Source organism: Ammodytes marinus (genome assembly GCF_949987685.1).
Source record: "Ammodytes marinus genome assembly, chromosome: 21".
Taxonomy (NCBI): Eukaryota; Metazoa; Chordata; class Actinopteri; order Uranoscopiformes; family Ammodytidae; genus Ammodytes; species Ammodytes marinus.
In genome coordinates, this window is record NC_137225.1 from 6684721 (window position 1) to 6703914 (window position 19194).

The 19194-nt window shown below is 41.7% G+C and overlaps 1 protein-coding gene across 1 annotated transcript in view; it reads left to right on the forward strand.

Annotated features, from left to right (window-relative positions):
* The first annotated feature begins 14218 nt into the window (after positions 1-14218).
* mkxa (mohawk homeobox a) overlaps positions 14219-19194 on the forward strand; it is a 29308-nt gene continuing 24332 nt past the window's right edge. Inside the window, exons 1-3 of the mRNA XM_080050612.1 lie at positions 14219-14312; positions 15706-15909; positions 18609-18768. Coding sequence (XP_079906738.1) covers positions 14248-14312; positions 15706-15909; positions 18609-18768 — 429 coding nt within the window. The 5' untranslated portion in view covers positions 14219-14247. The remainder of the gene's footprint in view (positions 14313-15705; positions 15910-18608; positions 18769-19194) is intronic.

Below are 19194 nucleotides of genomic sequence, written 5' to 3' on the forward strand. Positions count from 1 at the left end.
CAGTCCCTGATCACAGCACTCCTGCACATCCAAATGACCAATAATTACACATTACTCTGTGTCAGTGCTGAAGTGAAAGCCACTGTTGCTAAAAAAAACTGTTGTGTTCTTTAGAGAAAAAAAGCTAAATTCCTACAAACAAAAAAATATCTCAAATGGAAGTCACCATCCCCACCCATCTCACTGATCCCACGGCCAATACTTTTGTACACGCCCTTACGACGATTGTGCAGGCTATGACTGCACTACCTATTTCCCTTGGCATGTGTTTGAAAGTAGTTTCAAATAAAATGTTTGAGAAAAGTGTTTCTGACCACAAGTGTTTCAAATATGTTGTATCAAATCAGAATTAAACATTTTGTCTCGATTGAAGTTTGTATTTGTTTGTGCTTCTGCTTCCGTCCTAGCAGCAAACAGTTACCTCATCAGGAGTTCATACAAACATTTGAGGAAGCCCTCTTCTCGCTCTCTGACTGTGATGATAAAAATAAATGCCTCTCTTTCATGTCTGACCCAACTCCAAACACGGCATACGCTGTTGCATGAAACATTTGGAGGATGCGTTCTCTGCTGAAACATTCCTGGAGTAATCCACACAAGACCCCGGTATCTAAACAAGAGCCACATCTGCTTGAGTTGCTCAACCTCTCCTCTTATACAGCCTGTAAACTCCTGCTCTTATTGTTTGCATACTTGTAACACATCCAAACTGAGAAAACACACAGCCTGCGACGAAACATTTATACAAACACAATAGCTTGCTGTTGGTTGTATAGGACGTGTGGAATACAAGTTGCCTGCACAAATAGTATGTATCAAATACAGTACCTCACGATAATATGAAACTATGAATTAAAGCAATGTTATGATAGGGGATGAAAAATGTTTATAACAAGTTGGAATACAATCGCATGTCCTGTCTCTACCAGAGACCGAGAGTGATTTTAAATTGGGACTCACAATCTACTTTACAGTCATTTCTGATTTTGTAGGGGTATTTATTATAAAATAATAAAATCTATTGTATAAACCAGCTCATTATTCTTGTAAGTAAAAACAAAAATGTGGTTATTTTGCAAGTTGGGGTCATCTCTGTACCAAAGCACTTGCATGGCATGTAGTCAGCACAAACTATAAAAACAATTTAATGAAGGAGTTTTGGGAAAATGCTACAAAACAACTCTGCTTTTCCCAAAAGTAGCTATTATTTCTTATTGTTTTGTTTCTGACTATCTCTTTAAAGGCCATTTCCCTTATTATAATCCTACTATAGTATTGTTTTTACAGTACAATTTTTTGGACACTGCAAAAGTGACGTTGTTTTGGTGCAGCTGTCTTGTCTGATCCTTTTGTCTTCTGCTTTTCTTTATTATAAACATGTCAGCCTTTTGCACAGCAGACTTCAGTAACAGACTGCTGCCCTCTCTCGCATGTCTGTCAGCTTCTCTGTCTCTCTGATCCCACTGTCCTGGTCCAGCTTAAGGTTGGACGCTTGGCGCTCAACCGCAGAGGCTGCCACAAAATCTCATGGGACTTTCATCATTGATATCAGCCACGTGCTATAGTAGAAAATTAGCAAAACATTGAAAATATGTGGTCGAAAATCTTCATCACTCTTTGAAGTTTTAAACGCTACCAGCTGTTTTGCGCGGGTCACTGGGAGAGCACGGATGGAGGAGAGCAGATGAGTGAACTTATTACTCTGAAGAAGCCACTTCCTCCAAAAACACAAAACTGGGAGCTGGAATCGGCCACCAACTGTCTCCAAAACAGTTCAGAGCAAATAAATCCATCGTGATTAATGGCTCTTTAATTCAATGCTGCGAGCTTTATGGCCTCTGCAACATGCCCGATGTCAAAACAGATTCTCCAGAGACGTTTAAAGGGACAACATTTAGCCACTTAAACAGACAACGACAGAAGCAGACCTTTTGTGTGACTGCTTAGGCTTTCCTTTTCATTTAAAGTCAGATCTCTAATTTCTCCCAATGGTGAAATGGGACAGTGCAGTGGCTGTAGATCTCTCATATGTTTACTAGGCTACTAAGGTGGAGTGGATGTTGTTTGGCTAGTTTAGCAAGAGGAGTGAATGCAAGTGGAAACAGCTAGCCTCACAATCTCTCCAAAGTGAGAATAGGCTATGTGCCTAGCAACCCCTCGACAGCTAACATCTTACCATGCAGGATGTTACATATTGGAACTATTTACTGTCCAAACGCCCTAAAAATTAAAAATCTCTGTTACATTTATTTTTGGATTAAACAAACAAAGTAGCCCACAACATGCTCATTAGGGTTAGACATTAGAGATAAAAACTGAATCCTTTGCCACCATTTTCTTAGCATATATGGAATTGGCCTTCTTATGTTGTTTCATGGGATATTTTAAGATGGTCTGCAGTAATTCTTTACTGCGCATTGGCTCCTATCATGTCTTGAAATATTTAAACTGTTGTTGGAAAGAAACTCTGCTTTCCTTTCCTTTCTAAACCTGATGTCAAACTTGCCGAGCACAGGGGAGAGGCTGAGAGGAAGTAGAGCGCTGGTTCCAGGAGCCTGGCCCTCGGGCTCCTTGGTCATAAAGCCACAGTTGAGTGTATTAGTCGAGACCACAAACCCTCTGAGAAAAGAAACTGCCACTTTCTTTGGCCCGCCGTCCGACTGAGGGACATTATTCACGGGAAATTAGAGGTTATGCCTCCACGCCTCTGCAGAGGCAGCAATTAAGTCCATCTCTGGACGGTTCTGGTCACCATTCAAGATCCGATTGCTTCTCATCGCTTCACGGACGGGATGGAAATAGTGGAGGGACATCCCAGAGTTTGTTGCTCTTGTTTTGAGGGGACATGCCACACCCCTGTGTTTCAACTGGTGTGTCCCACCATTGGCCTGACCTTCACCTCCTCCATGCAGAGGTCTTCCCTAGGTCAGGATGATGGATGCAACCACACTTGAGAACTTTATTACACATTACACAAGATTTACGTGTCCAAACATCCTTTCTACTGTTGCGAAATTTGTTCTTCCACAGGAGTAAATATATATTGCTTGATTGTATAGTCAGGCAGTCCTTTAAAGAGTGTGCTGTGTATTGTGCTACCAGCTGAGTTGTTTAAAAATGGAACTGCCGCTTTTGAATTATATATATATATAAAAAAACATCCCCCCAGGCATTCTGCAGCAATATTTCATAAAATAACTTAATGAACAGTTAAAGTTATTTCCAGATATTAGAAGTGGCTTTCTGTCGGCCTTCAGTGTCTGACCTTTTTTAATATAAAATCCCAAACTGTTGCACAGCAGCGGTTGTAGCAGCAGCAGCAGCAGTAGCGTGGTTCGCTTGCGATGTTGCCATTAAAAACATGCACGTACACAACGGCCTCTCAGAGCTCCGTCCTGGTAGCAGAGGAGCGGTGGGGTGAACACAGCTTCTCTTCTCAATCTGTAAATTAGCTTTTATATCATTACAGCATGCTCACACCGCCAGGTCTGTTGGAGTAAAGCCTTCGCGTGTCGCTCTCACCCGCTGTTTGCTCAGCGGCCGGCCTCTCTGCATCCGTTTCCTTCTTTCAATAGCTCACAACATCTCCCAATGCTACACTCTTCAGAAGGTTGAAGTGTCCCCTAGTGATCCCTTTTGCATTTCTCAGGACTTTTCCAAAAAGGTCCTTTAATTGCACTAATGAATCCTGACAATCCCTTCCATAGAGTGTAAATAACAAGTTGGTATGACAATAAATAAACAGAGAAATGACTGGGCAAATACCGCAGCATCTGGGTCAGATTTCCAGGCTGCAAGAGGAATGTCTCCATGAAGGTCTCAACAAAAATTATTAATACCGTCATTGGTCATGACAAGCTGTGGCTTTCGGTCATGTATTTTTAATTGCAAACTTACGTTATTTGTGTTTCTGCGTTCAATTTCTGTGCGTTACAGTGCTCCGAAAAAATGTGTGCGTGCATAGAAATGATTTTGCAGACAGAGAATAATTTAATTTGAGCAAACAAAAATCCCCCCCTGTGCTCGGTATATTTGCATGTTTGCTGTTATGCACATAAGCACATAATAATAACCTCTCTCAGTCAGAGAGTCTCATTTGAGAGAAAAAGAGCAAACCAAGGTCAAGAGCGTGGAGGCCTAATAGCAAACATGCAAATACATTTATCGAGCACCGAGTAGATTCCCGTCGTCTAAATCTCAAAATCAGTTCATTCCAGTGTAAATGGCGGTTACATGTTGTACTTCAGTGCAAAAGTGCTTAATTTGCTCTCAGGGATGAAGTAAAACCATGTCTTCTTGACAGTTACCTCGGAGAAAACAGAAAAGCAGATTCATGGCATATTCACTACTCTAAATCATTCCCATTCATTTTATGTCTCTGTCATGGTATTAACACTGCTTAGAAGGCATGATTTTAGACAGTATTGAGAAAGAAGGCAATGATACAAACATGTATTTGGAGTAAATTGTAAAATGATAGTCTTGTTAGCCAACTAGCTTGCTAGCTGAAAGTAAGTGAGTTTGTGTTCATTCTTGCACCCGTTTTGGACAAAAGCGGTAGTGGTATTACTATGCCAGCTGTAGTTCCTGGCTGAGCATACCCATGACAAAGGCATTAAGAAAAACTATATAAAAATAGCATTCTTTGCACTCATGGTCTGAAAAACATCCCCACAGCATGATGCTGCCATCACCATGCCTCACTGTAGGGATGGTATTGGCCAGGTGATAAGTGGTGCCTGGTTTCCTCCAAACATAACGCTTGGCATTCACACCAAAGTTTGATCTTTGTCTCATCAGACCAGGTCATTTTGTTTCTCATGGTCTGAGAGTGTTTCAGGTGCCTTTTGGCAAACTCCAGACTTGCTGCCATGTGCCTTTTGGACATGGAAGGAGTGGCTTCCATCTGGCCACTCTACCATACAGGCCTGATTGGTGGAGTGCTGCAGCGATGGTCATCCTTCTGGAAGGTTCTCCTCTCTCCACAGAGGGACCCTGGAGCTCTGTCAGAGTGACCATCGGGTTATTGGCCACCTCCCTAACTAAAGCCCTTCTCCCCCGATCACTCAGTTTAGAGGGACGGCCAGCTCTAGGAAGAGTCCTGGTGGTTCCAAACTTCTTCCATTTACAGATGATGGAGGCCACTGTGCTCATTGGGACCTTCAAAGCAGCAGAAATGTGTCTGTACCCTTCCCCAGATCTGTGCCTTGAGACAATCCTGTCTCTGAGGTCTACAGACAATTCCTTCAACTTCATGCTTGTTTTGCAGCCTGGTTCTACCAGACCATCGTACTTCATTTCATTTGTACAGAAGGTCTGGAACTGCCCAATTGACAAATGTTCACTCACTTGGAGGCGGGTGTCTGTTGAAGTTTTAAAATGATTGGATCTGCCCAGTGCCACTCTAGATCTGCAATAACCAATCGCATAGCGTTTGGTTGTGACGTATGTCATGAGCCGGCTTCTGATTTCAACTGAAACTGGAGCGTGACTTCGACGTCATCGTTCTCATGCTCTCTCTGTTCGCTGATTGGACATCCAAAAATCTGGACGAGCAGGAACAAATGAATGCAATGCAGCCCCAGACTGACTACTGAAGTGAAATGAAAATTGAGAGGAAGTAGGTAGGCGGGCGGAGCCAGGCTACTTGTTTTGTTGTCTGACATGCACTGTTAGGTGTGTGCCTTTCCAAATGATGTCCAATCGCAAAGGCTCTGAATACTTATGTACAAGTGATTTCTTCGTTTTTTATCTTTAAAGGTCACATATTATGCTAAATGCACTTTTTAAATGTGTTCTAACATATCCATGGGTCCACGGTGTGCCTAGAGACTGCCAAAATATTAAGAAAAATAACAATCTCTCCTGTTCTCACTCTCCCCCTTTCTGAAACCCCCACCCCTCCCCCCCAATATACTCCAGTCAGAATTTTCCCCTTTTCTGACCTTACAAACTGGAAAGCCAGAAGCTTCCACTGTGCAGCCCACACCCCTATTTCTTATTGGTCCACGGCCCTGACAGGCAGAGGGCGAGGCGTATCTGGCTTCGCTTCCGGACAGGGGGCGGGGGCAGCTCAAAGATTGTATATTTACGAGGGGAGCTGCAGCTCTTTTTAAAAAATAGGCCATTGTGAGATTAGCTGAACTTCAGCATAGTACAATAAATTATCTGAAAGTTTTTTTTCAGCAAACAATTAAAGAAAAACGTATTAGGGACCACTAAGACCATATAATATGGTGTATAATAGTACCAAAAAGTGTATAATATGGGAGCTTTAATACATTTGCAAAAATCTCAAAATATTTTTTTAAATTTTCATTATGGGGTATAATGTGTAGAATTTTAAGAAAACAATTAATTTAATCCAGCCTTATTACAGGCTGTAACATAACGAAATGTGGAAAAAGTGAAGCACTGTGAATACTTTCCATATGCACTGCATACTATACATATATGTAACTTTTTTTTTCTGAACAAAAATCATAGACATTTTTCTGCCATGAACACGCGATGCAGAGCAGATTGGCGGAGGCCCTGTGCATGTCTTCTGTTGGATTAATCACCCTGGCTCGTCCTGAACTGTTACGCCACTCAACATCTAAGCATTTCTAATGAAACAGCCTTTAACTCACCGGATCTGATGTCTGTTCGTTGTAGTCAGTGCAAGGTGAATGGGGGTGGGTTGGGTTGGGGGGGGGGGGGGGGGATTTGGGTTTAAGATATGCCTGTCAACCACATTAACAGATCATAGCTTTTTTGTTCTATACCTGACCTTGAAATTGGGGAAATTGTGAAATCTTAGACACCATTGCTCTGATTTGATGAAACTTGGAAGGTATGACTCTTGCTGCAATGAGCGCACACTGATTGGCCTTAAAAGGTATCTTTTTTAAGGACCATCATGTTTGCAGTTAATTTTCCTGTGCTGATTTTACTGTCTTCCTCACTCTGCAACCGTCTCTGGAATGTCACTTGTGATGATGTTCAGAAGGTTTCAGCTTTATGTTCGCTTAAGTTTTTGCCCGCCCTGAGGCCTTTCTGGACCTTTTCTGTCTTGAAGTTACTTCAAACTGGAAAGGAGGGGATACTGATAGCCAACAGGCAGTTATATTCATTTGCAGACAAAGGATAATGTCAAGTAGAGATTCCTCAAAAATGCCAAGTTCCTCACACAGCAAGACAGTGATGAGTTGGCACACGCTCCCAGCTGCACAGCTGTGAGCCATAAGCCCGGCCAGGTTTCCCCCTCGCTGGACCGGGAACCAACCTGAGAGCTCCGTATGGAACCCCACCAAAAATTATATTATCCCAGAGTTTTCATCACAGTCTTTTCATCAATCTATCACAACTCTGGACCCGAGGGGAAGACATGTAACTGCGGGGAATAGCACCGAATCAACAAATCATCAGCAAGGCATTATAGGACATCCTATTTAAATCTGTAACTGATTGCACACTTTGAGACACGAGCACACAGTACAGAACTGGAGTAGACGCGGCCGGCTTGAGTTTCTTTGCAGAATTAAGAGTAATATTTGAAAAAGTGGTCAATTAGGAAAATGTTCAAAACTTGTTCTTCATGCTTTGGTGTGGTGTATCCTTTTCATGTAGCTATTATCGTCTTCTATTTGACCACTCCACTCCAATGTTTTTGGATTTCTTTCTTTTTTTTGGTCTTACTTTAATTCTGACATTAACAAATGTCCTTTCCTCTGCGCGATGCATAAAAAACCCCACGTTCCAGTCTAGCTCAATGCTGTCTGTCAGCTTGCCCAAGCACTCCCAAATACTTCTGAGCTTTGCAACTGTCTGCTTCCCCCCCAAAAAAAAAACCTGGCAACACGATAACCAAAGATGCACGACCCGGATTATAGCGGTGATGACTCTAAAGGTTTCACACTGGCAGCATTATAAATGACAAATGTCAAACATGCCTTGTTGTTATTCTAACATGACTGAGTAGTTCTGGCAAGGCCTGGGTTCACAAAAAGCACACTTTGCCTTAATTCTACTTGGAGCGACAACGCAGGGGAATCAGAGGGTACGGTTCACTGTGAAAGCATGTTCTTTGACAGATGTATCAATCACCTCCATGTGCACTGTATAGTGAGCTGGCATCTCCTCCCCGTGATGTAACATGGGCCTACTTAGTAGCCATTTGTGTATTCGTGGAAAGCCATATTTAGAGAGACAACAGAGGATGGTAGGGTTGAAGGAGCATTGGGTGTTCCAAGTTGCAATTACTCCCCACTGTAATTTTAGGGAGCAATTCCTAGTCACTTTTAATGCTGCTTTGGTTTTGACTCTTGATTGCTTTCGGTCGACATGGACAGACAGAAACACGTTTCAACTCGCTGATTAGTGTCCCAAATGTTTAAAACCCCTCTGAAAACAGTAATTGGGTCATTTTAAACAACCTGCAAATTTTCTCCTCAGTCACATTTTCCACCAAAGCTGGCGAACCAAACTATTGAACAAATATGTCTGTGGCTTTACAAGTAGTCTGTGAGCTACAGCATGCAATTCCAACTTGGTTTACATGGGGAAATTAGGGTCCAAGTCTGGAGTGAAAACATCAACTTAAATGAGGGGGGCAGATTATGGGGACAGAGCCTGTGGTTTAAAAAAATGATTTGGATTGTAATGGCATAAGGTGTTGACATTAGCGCTAATACTGATTTCATGTAATGGTCACCTTTCGTAGCCAGATCCCTTAATACACATTGAATGATGAAGTTCTCCCAAGGCAAAAACAGGGTGTCGCCTGCTCAATCCAATGTGCAACGAATGTCTGCTTTTTAGTTTTACATTCACAGCCTCACAAAAGTACACAAGGCTTGTGAGGCCGTGCAAAGGCAATCATCATCATCTGGTGCTTTCTGCTGCCTCTCTACTACAATACTTAATTCCTTACAAAGCAGCAACAGTGTAGTGCCTCCGTAAGTGCTGTGTTTTTCTGCAAAGGGATCCAAATTAAATTGCGAATTTATAGAGAAAAACAAATGTTATGAGTGCAAAGGAAATAAAACTTTCACTACGGCCGCCCTTCTGGCAGGCCAGACCAAACCTGCATACACATGAACTCCAGGAGAAGTGATATAAAAACAATACAAGTAAGTCAGTATGTATATAAACCATGCACAGGGGTTTAGATGCAATAACAGAGCTACATGTTCCCAAATTTACACTGACTTACATCATTTAAATTCAATTTCTTGGATGGAAAAGGTAGGGAGACGCAAAACTGGCATTGTTTCCTTCCCGGCATTGTATGAAAAACTAACTTCCAGATGTTTGTACACAGACCGTACGATATCTGATACGTCTGAGTTTATGGATAAATTGGATCATCAAAGGTGTTCTCCTCAGTTTTAGTACACAGAGATTGGGAATCAGCAAATTACTGAATGATTGAATTTAGAATGTTGAAAAAAATCGGAGAATGAGCCAAGATATGTTCTGACTTCTGACCCGGTCACGTCGGCATTTACATTTTTTGCAGCAAAATCAGTTTGTTTCAGTTGAATCGACAGCGGATTCAGTCACAAGGGCAACGCAAATACACGTAAATAATCTTTGGGTTCAACTTTGGCACATTACTTTGCATTGACATGTAGCAATCCATGACCTTTTAGAGGCAGACGGTCTGCTTATCACTCCTCAAAACTCACCTTTTACAGGAAATGCTTTTTATTTTAAATCTGTAATGTAATGCCTATTGTCACTTGAACTTTGTTTTTTATTATATGTTCTGTGTGTTGTATGTTTGTGTATCTGTGTCTGTCTGTCTGAACGTGCCTTACACTGTCTCTACTATCTTATGCTGTTTTGATCCTGACTCCTGATATTGTTTTTATCTTGTTTTGTGAAGCACTTTGTAATATATATATGTTTTGAAAGTTGCTATATATAAATACACATATTATTATTAATGTTACATAGATGATGCTATTGTTGCTGATTAGTTGTGTCTTACCTCCCCAACTTTACTCTTCTAAAAGCGCTCCGTTATAATGTAACTGATCAGGAATCAGTGGCACAATTATATCTGATGAATATACTTTGTTAACTCAGTCTCCTGTTAGCGACCGAGCTAACATGCCTGCTGACAGTTGGCAAAAAGCCCAGCACATAGAGAAAAAAACCGCACCAAGTCTGGAGAACCACAACAGACAACCCGGGGATGGGGAATATCGTGACCAAAGATGAACACCATTGAGTTTAATAAGCTGAGCAGTCGGGTCCCGTTTGAGGAGAATGAACAGTAAGAATGATCTCCAAGTCATGGACGGCCAGGCAGCATCCAGACCTAAACCAACCATGATGGAAGACCAGGCCATCAGACACAGGCTGAGCTGGGTATGTAAGAGCATTCTGCTTCTGTGGCTTATTTGAACATGTGGATTCACTTTAGTCAGGGGGTAACTGATGAGGAATACCTCTATTTAACGGTTATTTCACCGAGCACAAGTTAGCACAGCAAGGGAGCGGATAACAGTAATGTTTTTGCTGCCAGAGCGCTGTGGTTGTGTCTCCGCCTTGTGCACAATTGATAGACTAAAAAATATCAAGCTCACACAGTCTTCTTGGGTCAGATTCCTTAAGCATTACATTGGTGATATAAATATTTGCGGGTCTATTTGACTACTTATATAACATTACTGTTCATTACATTTTAAATTGAGAAAATTGTTTCTGCAACACAAATTAGAAATGTGCATGCACATATAGTATTCACCTGGGTGGTTCTTGTATATAAGTCTGAAACCACGATGACCTGTGCTTTACATCATGGTTTCTAACCAGGCTTTCTGGTCAAGCTCCTTCACGGCTAATATACCCTTTTCTTTTATTACTGATTTCAAGCTCCTTCCTGAGTCGACTGACTTTGATTTGTAAAATGTGTGGTGTGCCCCTTTAAAGCAACAATAGTCATTCCACCTTAATAAAACAGTTTCATGGTCAGTCTAATAGTCCAATAACTTTAAACAGGGCTAATGACAATGATGATGCATCAGATATTAAAATCTATCTGTATTGCTATAATGGAGGTTTCATTGATTTGTATATTTATGGATTGAACTTCTCATTTAAAGGGGTATCGGATCCAGGAGTACCTTGTACCAGGTACAGATAGATGACAAATACAGGTGTCAGAAGAAAGTCTGTTTTTAAACCATTCCAAAAATGGCTTTCTCAGTTTTTCCGTGTCATTTGAGCTCAAAACGGCCAATACCTGCACAATGTCTAAGCTGTCTGCAACTTCAGACTAAAAACAATTGTTGTATTGGTGCCAGGTTTCAGAAAAAACTATCGGTCAAACCTGAACGACAGGTAGAGCTACGAATATCGGAGGACAAAGAAAGCAGATGCCAGTGTAATTCATATGAACTCCACTCTGAAATAAAGCAGAGCTGTGCATTGCATGGATCGCCTGCAGAGTCCCTGCCACCAACCCCTACCACGCGGGACATCATGATTAATGAGGTGCTCTGAGCTGTTGAATCGTTTGGTACGCCCACACTGGACAACAGTCTGAAACAGAGGCACCATGAGCCAAAGCAGACACTATGGAGAAGGTGGATTAGGAATTAAGAGAATGCTATAGCGACATGGCCCTCCCCTAATTCCCCCCATCATCCCTTGAGGAGGTTGCTCTGCACCGCAGGTTTAGATAGCGGTGACAGGGTCATGGGAGGTGACAGAGGGTTCACTTCAGGCCAGGAGCAAAACCTACATATTGTGTATAACCTGAGCAAATAAACCCTAACCCAACCTTAATTAAAGTGATTACATGACTTGTGCCATTCATGGCATGTTTGCACAAGCCGTTAGTAAAAGTGAACTTCCCCCGTTAAATAAAAATAAGCACAAATAAACATAATTACACGGGTCCCTAACTCTTCATATGGCTGGTGCTGCTTAGTCACGTCCCTTAGAATCACTACCTTGGATAAACCCCAAGGGAACAACACAGCTGAGCAGCTCAGGACCTCTGAGTCATGGGGCCCATAATGTGACAGCTTTTATAATGGAAGTCAATGAGAGGGTGCATCGGGAGTAATCAGCAGTGGCAGTGCTATATACAGTAGGAATCTCTTATTTTCCCCCCGAATCTTACCAAAACCAAATTGGATTATGCCTGCTCTGAATCTGGTGGGATGATCGTTAGAGCCAAACGTTGCTCTGTTTTTGATACAGACTTCAACCTAAGGTCGTTTGAGGATGAAGATGTTCCTTAGAGAAAACCGTAAAATGGGTAAGAGGGTAGAAGGTGGCTCTGAGGCCAATGTGGTTTGGGATTTGACCCTGGACCGTTTAGGGCCAACGTGTTATCTTTCAGCGACTAGACATGGTGTAGTCTTTACGAGCATCCTAAGCAGCTTTACTGCATCGTAAAGCCCGCTGCAGCAGACAGTTGGTGACAGTTTTTAAATCAGCAATCCCACGCAAAGTCACACATTGGTGCAGATGTGGTGAGAGGATTCTGCTTGGGTCCAGGATGGTTTGCCTTTGTTAGGGGGATTTATAAGACAAAGGTCAAGTTAAATGCATGCCAACAGGTTTTTGGCAATCTGACTGCAAATCTATTAGCCCCACTCGCGTATCATTCCGTCAAAGGAACACAAGCTGCACTGGATTTCATTGAAACAGGGTATAGACACACTTCACAGCTTAGCTTAGCACAGACACCGGGAGCTGCTCTTGTCCAATGGTGGCCGATTACACCTGCCAGCACCCCCATAGCTGAACCATTAACATGCACATTCTTATACTTATCTTTGTATTGCGACAGTTTTCCCACTTCAGGGGTTATATGCCTGTCTAACTTCGTAGAGTCTCTGCTGGTTAACTAGCAAACTGGTCAGAGGCAAAAAAAAATAATTGTAGCCTTCCTTACCAGTGTTGTAAAGGAGTCACCAATTGTCAAGGCCGAGTCATACTTTCCTGAGTTTGAGTCATCATGGTTTAATCTGAGTGGATATATTTGTTTAACTGTAGCTGTTGTTATATCAATCAATACTTGTTATTGTCCCCATTGCTTATATCCTTTTTTTTTAATTCTGCATAACTCTTTATTCTGTGTATCTTTTACTGCTGTGAATTTGACTCTGCCTCAGCACACAAGACTTGCTTGAGTCCAAGTCAGAGTCACTGTGCGAGATGAAACACAAGTCTGAGTCATCAGTGAGTGATCAGCCCTGAGGCTAACCCTAAGCCCTGCAAAGAACATCTTAATGCTTTGTTTTGTATAGGCCACACATTGAAAAAACTAAATATAATGTGTTTATCAGCGAGCTGTAGGCGTGCTGGTATAGGTGGAGTTTTTTTTAAATTGGAGAGAGCCAGACTTGCCGTTTGGAAATGTTCCTAAACTAAGATAACTAACGGTGGAAGTGGCTTAGTGTATTCAGCCTTCACATATTTAAGGTCACATATATTGCTCATTTGTAGGTTCAACATTTTAATTTGGAAACTGTGTTCATGGTGTACTGTCCTAAAAACCCTTTACATTTCTCAAAGTGCCATTGCTGAATCTCCTTTTTTCAGCCTCTGTCTGAAACGCTCCTTAGCACCTGTCTCTTTAGGCCCTGCCTTCCACAAATCCCAATCTGTTCTGATTTGCCCTGACTCTAACTGGCAGTTAGAATCTAACTGTGTTCATCACATGGGGAGTTAGTGGTGAGTTAGGTTGGTAATGAGGGGGCGTGGCCTCTCCCCTTAGTATGTCACAAGGGAAGAGACATCTGACTGGTGTTTTTTAACACAGGTTTTCAGAAACCTGTATAATGCCTTTATTAAAAAAGTAGCCTATCAAAAGAACTGAAACAAGAAAGACTTTAAATGATTATGAAAATGTAACTTGTTTGTGAAGTTAGTCTTAGTTGCTTTTAGGGAGGAGATGGTTTCCCATGTCAGTTGGACACAATTGGTTTTGAAGCATAGTAACATTTTCTATCTGTGCCATGGATTCGTTGATTTAGACTGCCTACTTTCTGCACAGCGATGCCTCCCTCTCCCTCTCTCCCTCTCTCTCTCTCCTTGGTGCTGGCCTCGGCCCCAGAACCGGCGTAAAGCATGGACAGTATGTTCGCAGGCTCGGGCCGTGTGCTAGGAAACATGAGCAGGGTGAGATATTCAGAGTCCGGGGCGGCGCAGCGCTGGCCGCTGGATAAAGCGGAGGAGGAGACGGCGGTCCGTGTGGTTTGAGCTCAGGATCTCAGCAAGGGAACATGTGAACAGGGAATGGGCGAGTGGAAAGAGGATTATTGTTCTACACAGCAGAGAGACGCAGGAGGGGCCCGGGACAGGTAAGCCGACACACTTTGATTGGAGCTTTGATTTAGGAAATAAGCGATAGTTTGAAACCAGGGATGTAGTGAAGGATATAGAGCCACTTCACCCAACTTTGAATGGGATGTACTGAGTTTACGCAGCTGTTTATTAGTCATCATCATGACTAATTATTAAACCATTCTAAATATAATCAATGATATAGATGTGAGTCCTACATCCACTGCCAGCATTATGTTTGGTCTGTTTCACTGGACATCACTATGCTACTGTACACATTTGGCAGAAGCCTGCTGTTGGTGGCACCGCATCCCGGTGCGTCCTCTCCAGTCAGACACACGGATTCAATATTCAACCTGTAGCCTAAAGAGAGATTCTAGATTGAAACTGGTGACAGAGAAAAAAAAAAAAGAAACAAAGTCACATTTCTTCAGCCTGCATAGTTATTTGTTTTGGATGAAAAAATAAATAAAAAGGGAAGGCATGAAGTCAAATAAAGAAGTCAGGCTTGAGCGACATGCGACCGCAGCGGTGACAGGGATATTCAAGGTGCTTCACGTGGAATTCGCAAACATATTTTAAAATTCAAATCAAGCTTTGAACAACACATACAGTAGCAACGAGTCTGCAGTACGTTATCTGTCTGTTATCCTCGGTTATTTATAGAAAATAAAAAAGTGCATTCAATAGAGTAAAGTGGAATTGGTTGTATTCCCTCTGAATAACTAGTCGTAACTCCTGGCTATAGGGTTTATTGCAGTGCGGCATTATTGCGCACGAATTAGTACTCTATTTGCATTTACCCATTTTACTGATAACGGACCTGCTGTCTGCACCGATACGTCTAGACTATAATTATTAATTGCTTGTTTTTTCCAAAACAAAAGTACAACTAAATTCACAAATAACTAACAGACACCCCGAATTGGCTCAGACGTATCCATTGTTATGAAGTATGAATTGCAGATGCAGATGTTTACAAAGAGCGACCTTACAGTGACGCATCACAGCAGCGCAGCTACGCCTGGTCCGCTTTAGCTCCAGATAGTGCACGCGCTGTTTAATGCAGTTTATTTGTACAGTAGAAGCAGGCGTACTGCTTAGTTATCACACACATATCCGAGTCAAGGTGTCAAACCATCACGTAGCCTACATACTTTACGTGCTATTCAAGGACTAATATTAAATGCTTATCTAGAAATGATTGCCGCTTATATTAAAAGTAATTTTTTTCTTATGATCGCCAACACCTACCAAAGCTCATATAATAGTTCATAGTTGAATGTGTGCATCTGCTTGAGTTAAAATATACACGCGTATTCCACACGGGGAGAGCCACAGGGACATTGTGACAAATCCACGCAGAATTTTTATTTTATTTTAATTTTTAAAACATTTTTTGCGAATCAGATTGATCGAGGGGAATATCTGGCCAAAGATGAACACCATCGTGTTTAACAAGCTGAGCAGCCAGGTGCTGTTTGAGGAGAAGGCGAAGGAGGTGGAGATGAGCAGCAGAAATTATCTGGAAGTCATCGACGGGCAACATCCAGACCTTCTCTCTAACAGCCAGACCATCAGAGACAACCAGGCCAACAGACACAGGCGGAGCGGGTATGTAAGAGCATTATTCAACTGCTTCTGTGGCTTGTTTTGAACATGTGGATTAAATAGTTTACTGATTAGGAATACATCTATTTAACGCTTATTTCACTGAGCACAAGTTAACACAGCAAGAAAGCGGGGACGACAATTATGGTTATGCTGTCAGAGCGCTGTGGTTGTCTCTCTCTCTGCCTTGTGCGCAATGAAGACAGGATAAGACCAATCAAGCTCAAATAAGGATTCTCGGTTCGAATTCCTATACATAATTACCTTGGTGATATAACTATACGCGAATCTTTCTGAGTTCTTCATTTGATTACTGTTTATTACATTTCAAATTGAGAAAATTTTCACCGCAGCTGTGCGTAAATTACTCATTGACGCTGTACAATCTGAAAATTACGCACGGATATAAAATCCGCATAAAAGCTTATTTTATTGATGAAACTATACCTACCTGTGCTTTACATCTAAAGAAAGAAACTCCAATACGCTCTTTATTTTAACAAGTGGCGTTGGAAGCGACATGATCTGATCGTGGATCGGGGGAATGAATATTTTAGCGTTTCCAAACGTCTTCAATTGAAGTGTTGATGTTCACAGCCAATCTGAAAACGAATAAGTAGGTCGGGCGTGTTCGGTAGCGTGTCTTATTATACAGGTCTCCATCTGTTTCCAATAAATACATGTTGGCCTTCTACTCTATGTGTGGTCTAGTCAATCACATGAGGGGACATGTGTTGAAAACAAAAACAACACAAAAATGCATATTAGATTTGGTGTTGTTTACCCTTCGTTCAAGACAGGGAGCAGGTGCAAGAAAATATTATATCATTTACTTATTTGTTATGTGTAATTTACATTGTTATCGTCTTATGCCTATTTACATGAGAGTGAGAGAACAGAGGTGACCTCGAGGAACAATCTGCAATAATAAGAAGGAAAATAGTGAACTTAAGTGATTGTTAGATGTCACAAATGAAGAACATGGCGTTATTAAACAAAGGTGTGTGTGTGTGTGTCTATCTATCTGTCTGTGTGTGTGTGTGTGTGTGTGTGTGTGTGTCTATCAGTCCGTCTGTGTGTGTGTGTTTGAGTGTTTTCAAGCAAAGGTTCAGAACACGGAGTAAAGTGTCCTTTCGGATGTTCATACTGATCTAGATTACAAGGAAAATATTTGTAGAACATGAACCTCGGGCAGACTTGAGGTTAGACTAAAGTATGTAACATCTGCAGCAGTCAGTGGAGCTTTGCTTTGGTGAGATGAAGGGAGGAGCGCAGCACAGCGCCACACTGACATCTACAGGTTCCTAAAACCTGGAGCTAAGGTGAGGCTCAGCCCTTCAGTATAGGCTGCTTAAGACCAACAATGTTTCAATATTCTTTGGAGAACTGCATTGCATTTAGAGTTTTTTTTTAATAATATCATTACAGTGTTCTTTTCAAAGCCGTTAGAAGTATAGTTTAAGTTTTTTTGACTGACCGTTGTGTGCCGGCTGGCCTGGCCTGGCTTGGCCTGGCCTGGCCTGGCTTGGCTGTGTCTGTGACCCGGCTACATTGTTGTTGATCCAGCTCTCCTGGGTGTGAAATGTTAATCATAGCAAAAAAAAAAGTTTTTTGTTTGTTTCATTGCGACGTGTCGGCGGTTTGTGGGACAAGTCATGAAAAGGAAAAGTGCAAGTGGCAGTCTCTCTCTCTCTCTCTCTCTCTCTCCCAGGCTATGTCTCTTTTAATCCCTCTCTCGTCTTAATTGCAGTGCTTTGGGCTGAGAAAATTGTATGCCGCGTAGAGTGTTCACTTTATGTGTCATGACTCACAATTTTCAGACGACATGTCGGTCCAGTGCAGCTGCCCAACATTGTTTTGTTGACTTCAATAAACAACATAGCCATGCATGGTTTCCCTTTTATGGCTTTGAAACCAGATTGACTTTAATTTGGAAAAAGGAGAAATTGAAATCTAGATTGACATCACATGCGGGCTAACCAATAGGCATATAGGTACGCAATTGCCGGGGGCCCCAAGTCACCAAAGGCCCTCATAAAATGCCTCATAAACTATCGGTTAAGTTTTATTAAACAATTTTCAACTTTTCACTCAATCGTGTTTTTAAAGTTAAAATCCATTCGCTAAAACTGCATCGGAAATAATATGTATGATTCCAGTATGTCTGATTTCCATCTATTTTTTACTAAAGTGAGAATATAACACACATGGCATTGAGAGTCTTGAGGACAATGGTGACACATAAATAATACACATAGTCCTAGTAGTTGAATGCAAGTGTATGAATTTAAATGTGAATCTTACTGTAAGTAGCGTTTATAATAAACACAATTCTTTTGTACAAATTACATTTTGATGCTTTTGCGGCAACATTGTTTTCGAACCTTTAATGCCAATGAAACCATTTGAATTTGATGTTGAAGAAACTAAGTCAAACACACTGTAGGTCTTTCCTAGACATCTGAACAATGTGAAAAGCAAGGGATAAGGACGGCCTGTGTTTGGCATATGGCACCAAAACTAAATCTGCCCCTGGATATCATGAGTATTATTTGTTTGGCAGATTATAATAGAAAAGAGTCATTAACAAAATAATGAACATATCAGACAGAAAAGGAAAAAAAAAGCCACCCAGGTTTGGTTGGAAGATTTGAGCGTAGTTTGTAATACACTGACATTCCTCCTCCTTGATCCTACAATAGGGGACGGCCCAGCGGTGGTAAAGTGCGACACAAGCGTCAGGCCCTGCAGGACATGGCGCGGCCGCTCAAGCAGTGGCTCTACAAGCACAGAGACAACCCTTACCCCACCAAGACCGAGAAGATACTGCTGGCCCTCGGCTCGCAAATGACCCTGGTACAGGTGAGTGTGCTCCTCATTGGTTTTAGCTTCACATTAAGCCTGCTGTCAGTCTTTTCTTATCCAATGCCTATTCTTGATCCACTAGGGGCTAAAAAAGGGATTTGGTTTGGTTTGGTTTCTTTCTAATCGGGTCTGAAAAGATTTTTTGACTTGTATTTCAATTATCAGGCCCGTAAATGGAAAGTGTGTTTCACATCTTCGAGCTGTTTATTTTACAGCCCTCGTGCAAGTGTGGATGTTGGTCCATGTTATTTCTAGCTTCACAATTCTGGCAATTCTGTTCATTTTTATATGTCACTTAAAAGTGGAAAAAAAAATGACTGTAGTTATGCATAAAATGAAATTGAATCATATTAAACTGAAGTCAGAACTTCACAAGGGAATCAAATATCTGGAAAAACTTAATTATGCATAGCAGAAATGTAA